Raw genomic sequence first — 8,015 nt, forward strand, 5'->3', positions numbered from 1 at the left:
CTAGACAGAAATAGTTATTTCTCTTGTATTTAGGGAGAAAGAAGCCTGTAAAATGGGACTCTGCTGGTTTGTTTGCTGCCTTCTGCTGGGCAGAATTCCGTGGGCAGCACCAGGCCCTCCCCCCACTCCCAGCAAGGCCCACATTATCCAGGCAGTGCCCTCTTCACCAACCTATGCCCTCTTCCGCGGCCATGCCCCCTTCCTTGGCCAGTGCACCCTGCCTTCACAACAGTGCCCCCTCTGCATCCAGCCCCTCCCAACTTTATGTGCAGATAACTTCCCTAGCGAGTGCCTCCTCCCCTAGCCAGGTGCCACTCCCTAGCCCTTCCCCATGCAAAAGCCAGGAATCCCTTTTTCACCTTATACCAATTCATACCCTATACCAACCAGGCCCCTGGTCCTTGTCACCAGCCTATTCCCTCTTCCTCACTTCCCTAACCCTGCTCCTCAGTCTATAGCCCCTGGAGCCTGGCCCCCTTCCCCAGGGAGTCCCATTTCCCCACATTATGCACCCTGCCCCAGCAGATAAGCCCATCCCCCATCAGAAGCCCTTAACCTGCCTGTGCTTCCAAGCCAGCCAGGCCCTCTTCTCAGCCGGGCTCTCTTTGTCCGTTTATACCTGCCTCCCCAGCTACCTATGCCCCCTTCCCTGGCCAAGGCTACCTCCCCAGCCTGGTTCCCTTCCCCTCCTAGGCAGGCTTCCCCTATACCCACCTAGACCCTCGCCCCAGCGGAGTCACATTCCCAGCCAGTATCCTCTTTTGCAGTAACCCTACCCAGGCCCCTGCCTCGGCCCCTGCCCCAGCTTCTTACCCACCCACCCACCCCCGCCAGCCCGTGCCCAGGCTCCCTGACCCAACTTGCTTTTCCTTCCCCAGCCTATGTCCCCTTGCCCGGCCAGGCCCCTTTCCCCAGCCAGAGCCTCTTCCTCAGCCTATGCCTCCTTCTTTGGATTGGCCCCCTTTCTAAACCAGCCATCTTACCAGCCTGTGTCCAACTCTCCAGCCTCTAGCCACTTGCCTGGAAGTTTTCCCACCCTGGGCCACAGCCCAGCCTCTTTACCGTCCTATGCTGCCAGCCTCCCCTCCCCAGGCAGGCCTCAACCCCAGCCTGTGTTATTCCCCATGCAGGACCCTTCTGCTCGCAGGCCCCTCACCCAGCCAGGGCCTGTTCCCCGACCTGAGACCCTGTTGACAGCCTCCTTAGCCAGGCTACCCTTCCCCAGGCAAAGCCCCTTTTCAACCCTTTGTCCCCTTGCCCTCACGGGACCCCTTCTCCAGAAAGGGCCTCCTTCTGATAGCCAGGTGCTTGTGCCCAGCCTTTTCCCTTTTCAGCTGGACCACTTTTCCAAGGAGTTCCCCCTCCACTGGCCTTTCATAGCCAGTGCCAAGTCGCATGATGCTCGACCACCTCAAGCTCCACTCCTACGCCACCTCCATCCGCAAGGCCGTCTTGGCACCCATGGACAATGAAAATATGCACACCCCAGACATCGGGGGCCAGGGCGCCACGTCAGAAGCCATCCACGACATCATCCGCCACATCCGCATCATCAACGGCCGGGCTGTGGAGGCCTAGGCCGTCCCCGGGACTGTCTCGGCCCACCCTTTACATCCGCTTCGCACCCCCAGCACCCTAATTGGCTCGGTGGGTGGACCCAGAGCAAACACACTTCTGCCACCCCCAGAAAAAAAAAAAAAAAAAAGGCCTCCTTCCCTGGCCAAGCATCCTCCTCTCTCAGCTCTCCACCACCAGTAAAGTCCCCTCCCCAACCATGTGACATTTCCCTGCCGGGACCCCTTCACACACACATGCCCCCAGCTGGGAAGTCTTTCCCAGCCAGACTCCTCCCCACAGCCAGGCTCTCTTCACCCAGGGACCTAACAGCCTCTCCCCCAGTCTAAGCTCATTTCCCTAGGCGGGCCTCCTTCCCACTAAGGTACCTTTCCTCAACCGGTATACCCCTTCCTCAACCAAACCCCTCCCCTAGCTTATTCCCCCTCCTCAGCCAGACCTTTGCCCCATCCCTAGCCTGTGCCCCCAGCTAGGTCCCTTTCCTCAACCATGTGCCCTCCCTCAGCCAGGACACACGCCTTCCTTCCCAGGCAGGATCCCTGCCCTAGCAGGCCCTCCCCACCTGCTAATCCCCCTCTTCCAGGCAGGTCCATCAACCCACCGATTATCCCATGCCCAGCCTATGTTGGTCTCAGCATTCGAACCTCTCCCGCCACCAGCTTCCTTTCCTTGCCTGTGCCTCCTTCCCAGGCCCCATTCCCCTGCCAGAGCCCCTCCCCAGGCAGGCCACCTTTCCCTGCCAGGATATTTTCTCCCCCCAATCTCCCCCAGCCCAGCCGGCCTCCCATCCTCAGCTTGTGCCACCCTATCAAGTCTCTGCTCCTTTTACAAGACAGGCCCCTTCCCACATCCAGGCCCCTTCCCCAGCCTCACCCTCTTCCCCAGCTTAAGCCTACTTTCCCAGCCAGGTCTCTTTCCCTGGTCAGGTGCCATTCCCCAGGATTTTTCCCCTTTAACACTCAAGGATTCCTCTCTCATCCTTTGCCTCCTAACTCAACTAAGCCTCTTTCCCTTGACCAGCCGAGTCCTCCTTCCCTAAGCAGCCCCCGCTCCATTATCCCCTTCCTAGCCTGGCCTCCTTCTTCACCCTGTGCCCCAGTCCACACAGGTGTCCTTACCTCGCCGTCTCCCCTTCTTCTGCCTGTTCCCCTTTCCCCTGCCACGGCCCATTCATCCTCCTAGACTGACCCCTTCCCCAGTTTGCACCCTTTGCCCCAGCCAGGCCCCCTTCTATAGATTACGCCTCCCTTCCTGGCCTATTCTTCCTTCCCCAGCCAGCATTCTCATCCCTATAAAAGGCGCTCTTCTCACAATGCGTCCAAATACCTAGTTTTCTCAGGGACTTCCTCTTCTCAGACAGCTGGCTATCTGAAAATGTATCTGATGCACACATTTACACAGTGAGCTATCTGGCAGGATTTCTATATTTGCATTTTGAAAAGAGATTCCCCCCAACACACACCCTGCCTTCAAAAAAAAGAAAAAGAAAAAAACAGTGGCACTTCTTTCCCTCCTGCAACTAGCCCTGGACTGGCAAGTTTTTGAAAGTGCAAGTACTTTGTCATGCATAGCAATGAGAACATCCTTAACTGGAGCCATTTCATGATGTCGTCACTGAGTGAAACATCAACTCAGGATAGCTTCAACTATCTTGTTCCTCCCTATATCCTTCCCTGGGAGATATTCCACTCCAGACCACCATCAGGACTGCAGGCCCATTCCTCCTTCCAAAAGCCTCATCTGTCACTGTGTCCTCCCCCTTCACTCCTGCTCCCTAACCCTCCAGGATTCCTTTGCTGAAGTCGATCCTGGGATACAAACTCTATATGAACTCAGTCAGCTATACAAAAATAGAAAACCAGGTATTTTTTTAAACTGCTTTTATTCTTTAAACAAACTACTGCTCGCCTTTTCCCCTTCGTATGTTTTAGTTTAGAACATTTGGTGTGTACAAAGAATTTTTAAATGAATTTAAGTAATCTCACTGAAATACAGGACCTAAAGGTTAAATTTTTTTAAATTGTTTACTGCAAATCATTTCACTTTTACTTTTTTTTGGCAAATTCCAGATATCAACAAGTCTCAAATATCAACAAAAGTATATTGCTCATTTTTTGTGCTTCATAGCAGTTGCAGATATAACAAAATGAATCAACTACTTTAATACTTTTTAAAATCTCTCTTTAAATACTTTTTATCTCTAAGAATTAAGGAAAACGACTAAGTTCAGATCTTTCACACTCATACCAGTTGTAGATAGAACAAAGTGGACCAAGTGCTTGAACAACGTTATACCCTTTTATGTCTGAGAATAAAGGAAACTTACTAGTTGATGTCACCCCTCACAGTAAGTTAAACTACCTATCAGTTTGTCTCTTCTTACTTCACATCAATTGCAGATATAATGAAATGAATCAACTACTTGAATAAAGTCATGTCCTTTCTTATATTCAATAAAGGAAATTAAATTGAGATCTTTCACATCTTAGAGCAAGCCTTATCTAGCCTATCAGTTTAGGTAAATCTACTTTCTACATTTAACGCTTACATTTAACTTCTAAAGTTAACAAACATTATTTAGAATTCAGAAAACGTCTAAACAACTGTAATTAATTTGCAACCACACAAGGTTTTATGAAAAAACAAAACAAAATACTAGGGCTTCCCTGGTGGCTCAGTGGTTAAGAATCCTGGGGACACGGGTTCCAGCCCTGGTCGGGGAAGACCCAACCCCACATGCCGCGGAGCAAGAAAGGTGGGAACTTGGCATAGTCACTCCGCTAGGGTAGGACGGTGCAGATGTCTTCCTGGTCACCGGCCTCCGGTTCCCCTAACCCCGTGAAAGAAGCAACCCAGGGACGATCGAGGAGGATAGAAGAGCGAGGGAGGAAGAAGGGGGGGCGGGGGTGGAGAGAGGGGGTGAACTCTGAGTAAAATGAATCAACAAAACCCTGAGAAAACCGAAGGAAAAAAGCGGAGCCTGCTGAGGAGACGCGGCGGCGGCAGCTTCGGCTCCAACGGCAGCCGCCACGGCGATGGCGGCAGCGGGCCTACAAGAGACGGCAGGCCAGGCACCTGACGGAGCCGGCGTCGAGCGGCTTCACCGAGTTGTAGTGCTCCCCGCACATGGAGTAGCTCCTGTAGACCAGGGTGAGCGGCTTCTTGGTGTACTCCTCTCCGTAGACGACGGCGGGCGAGTTGGCCTGGATCACCTCGATGGGGGTCTGCAGGACGTGCGACAGGGCCCTCAGCTCGAGCTGGCCTCCACACGACGCGCTGAACACGATGTCGTCGCAGTAGCTCAAGAAGTCGTCGCGGCTGCAGGCGTCGCCGGTTTCGGGGTCGCTGTAGAAGGGCAGGAAGTCCTCGACATGCTTCCGCATGTACTCGGCGGTGCGCCTCCGCAGGCTCTCCACGGTCACGAAGAACACCAGCTGGTCTTGGATGGCGCGGTACATGCAGTGGCCGTCGGCCGGGATATCCTTCATCTCCAGATTCCTGGCCCACAGGATGGCGTCGAGCTTCATTTCCTCGTCATGGCGGAAGCTGGCCAGATGCTCCATCTCAGCCTTGGCCATCCTCTCCTGCCTTTCTCTCTCGAGGGCCACCTTTCTTTCGCGCCTTCTCTGTGCCCTCGAGAGGTGAGGAGACTTGTCCTCGAGATCCAGCTTGCCCAGATCTTCAGTGACTGAATCGAGGTTGCTCTTATCAGGGAAACTCTCCTGGAACTTCTGCAGCTCCTGCTGGTGCTTCTGCTCCATCTCGGCCTCGAGGCGGGCCACATCGAGGAGCAACTGCTTTCTTCTCTTCTTGTCGCTCTTGGGGACCGAGCTCTTCATGCCCTGAATGTGGGCCTGCAGCTCTGCCTTCTCGCGCTTGTGGCGTCGTAACATCCGCTGATGCTCACTCTGTGAATCTTCCATGATGTTTAAGGGCAGGCGAGAATCGAAGTTTGGTGGCTGAAGTACCGCTACAGTTCGCGTCAACAGTCGAACCACCCAACTGGCTAGGGCTCCTCAGCCTCCCGTGGCGGCTGTACTCTCTTCCCCTCACCCGCGGTTGCCCTCACTCTATTAACGGCCCTCTCTGCCATTGGCCACTGTCTCTCCACGGCTACGCCTCCTAAACACTCCTGGCACTAGGATTGGCTGTTGGGAGACACTACGTATGCCCCCATTAGACCCCGTAGCAAGGGGTGCTTCCGGTTTTAGCGGGGTTCCTGTCCCGGATGTAAAATCCCGCCTTGGTGCATTATGTGCAGCAACTGAGCTTGTGGAGATTTTCGTGGGCTCTGAACTGCATACTTCACTTCCTAGCCTGAACACAGTGCAGACACTGGTCGTGCTTGAGAATCACATGACAAATACTGCTACACCAGATGAATGTGCTCTGACACCGGACTTCCCATTGCTCCCAGTGTTCAGGAGGCAATGTGGCTCTCTCCAGTTCTTTAGTTGCCTTGACTGATGAACCCTTAATTTTGTGTATCAGAACAAGATATTTCCTTATGTTCCTGGGAACACAGAATCCTTTCAGTTTAGGCCTCAAATCCACCCTGTCCCATCTCAGTGTGAGAAAGCAACAACCTTAAAGTTCACTACAGCTGAGCAGACTTCGTCTTGTGCCAACAGAATGCACCTACCCTAAACTCCCCTTCTCCTGGGTTCCCAATTTCCAAAATGGGCTCCCATGAAGCATGACAGTTGGCCTTCATCAAGCCACTTCCTTCTGATTATTCTGAATCTCTAAAAGTTCTAAAAAATAAAAGAAAGTAAAATAAAATCCCTAAGCTCTTTCAAACATGCTCTCATCCTGCCCCACTCTGCTCATCTGTATCGTGAATTCCCAAACAGGAAGGCTCTTGAGACAACCTCCTCCCTGTTACAAATGAGGAAAGTGGACATTTGTCCAAGTTTTTACATATATCAAAACTTCAGTCGTTTTTATTGCTAACTAGGATTCCATGATATGGATGTACTGTAGTTCACTTAACCATTCACCTGTTGACGGACATCTGGGCTGTTTCCAGTTTGGGGTTGTTACAACCCCTGCTATAAACATCCATATACAGGTGTTTTGTGTGAGTACAAGGCTTCATTTCTCTGGGAAAAAAATGCCCAGGAGTGCAATTTCTGGGTCATATTATAAGTGTATGTTTAGTTTGTGAAGAAGCTATTTTCCACAGTGGTTGTACCATTGTGCGTTCTCACCAGCAGTGTATGCGGAATCAGGTGTCTCTGCATCCTCACCAGCATTTGGTGTTGTCATCATTTTTTATTTTTAGTCATTCTGATAGATGTGTAGTGGTCTCATTTTACAAATTACTTTGCAGCTTCGTTTTTCTAATTAGTACTTAAAATATGAAGCTACTTTTAGGAAAACACTGAATTAAAATTTTTTTTAACTTGCATTATTCATTATAATGATTTTCTGTGTTTCAAGAAAGATTTTAACTTTTAATCAGGCTAGCTATTGTGTATGGAGGTAGCACTACCATACTGAAATTTTTAAAATTTAACATTTAGAGAAAGCCTGTTAGGGAAATTTTTATTCACTGGAGAAAAGTCATGGCTAATTGTTTTTTCATTAAAAAAAGAAAAGCATTTGCAATTTTAAATGATGTTTTTCTTAATTTAAAAAGGTCTTTTGTTTGCAGAAAAGAATACTACAAAATGATTTCAATGAGTCTCACAGTATCTAGGAATCTTTACACTGATTGATTTTTATTGAAATACAATATAAAATAAAACTGTAATATATGCTCACTGTCAATAATCTGGAGAAATTAAATTCCATAATTCTCCTGGGAGAAAACCCCTGTTAACCCTTTTTTTTTTTTTCTTTTTTTTTTGCGGTACACGGGCCTCTCACCGTTGTGGCCTGTCCCGTTGCGGAGCACAGGCTCCGGACACGCAGGCTCAGCGGCCATGGCTCACGGGCCCAGCCGCTCCGCGGCATGTGGGATCTTCCCGGACCGGGGCACGAACCCGTGGCCCCTGCATCGGCAGGCGGACTCTCAACCACTGCGCCACCGGGGAAGCCCTCTGTTAACATTTTGTGTTTATTCTTGCCATGCCTATTCTACTCAAATAGAACTGTTAAACAAAGAAACAACAGACCCAAAATGAAGTCACGTGTGCTATGCCCCATATCAGTAAACCAAGACTTAATACGTAACCAAATTGCAGTTTTAGCCCATCCCATGAAAGTGACTTTAACCAGTCAGTCTGGAATTTCCTGGCCAGCACTAGTGAGGTAGTCTGCCACATAGACCCCTGCCTTCCCCAAAAGGAAGGTGACCTCTGTCTGAAATAACCCCTTATTTTGTTGATGACTTCTCTGTCCCACCCCTTCTCTGCCTTTCAAAACCTTCCGTTTTGTACAGTTCCTTGGAGCTGCTCTCTGCTTGCTAGATGGGATGCTGTCCGATTTGTGAATTG

General features: G+C 50.5%; 1 protein-coding gene across 1 annotated transcript; it reads right to left on the reverse strand.

Moving 5' to 3' along the window:
* Positions 1-4,625: 4,625 nt before the first annotated feature.
* On the reverse strand, positions 4,626-5,498 carry LOC132482651 (OTU domain-containing protein 6A-like). Its single transcript, XM_060087961.1, has one exon. The coding sequence runs from the start codon at positions 5,496-5,498 to the stop codon at positions 4,626-4,628; it is 873 nt and encodes a 290-aa protein (XP_059943944.1).
* Between the last annotated feature and the right edge of the window lie 2,517 nt (positions 5,499-8,015).

This window comes from Mesoplodon densirostris, chromosome X (genome assembly GCF_025265405.1).
Source record: "Mesoplodon densirostris isolate mMesDen1 chromosome X, mMesDen1 primary haplotype, whole genome shotgun sequence".
Taxonomy (NCBI): Eukaryota; Metazoa; Chordata; class Mammalia; order Artiodactyla; family Ziphiidae; genus Mesoplodon; species Mesoplodon densirostris.

Bases quoted from the DNA above. Each gene is read 5' to 3' on its own strand.
- LOC132482651 (XM_060087961.1), bottom strand. From the start codon at position 5,498: ATGGAAGATTCACAGAGTGAGCATCAGCGGATGTTACGACGCCACAAG.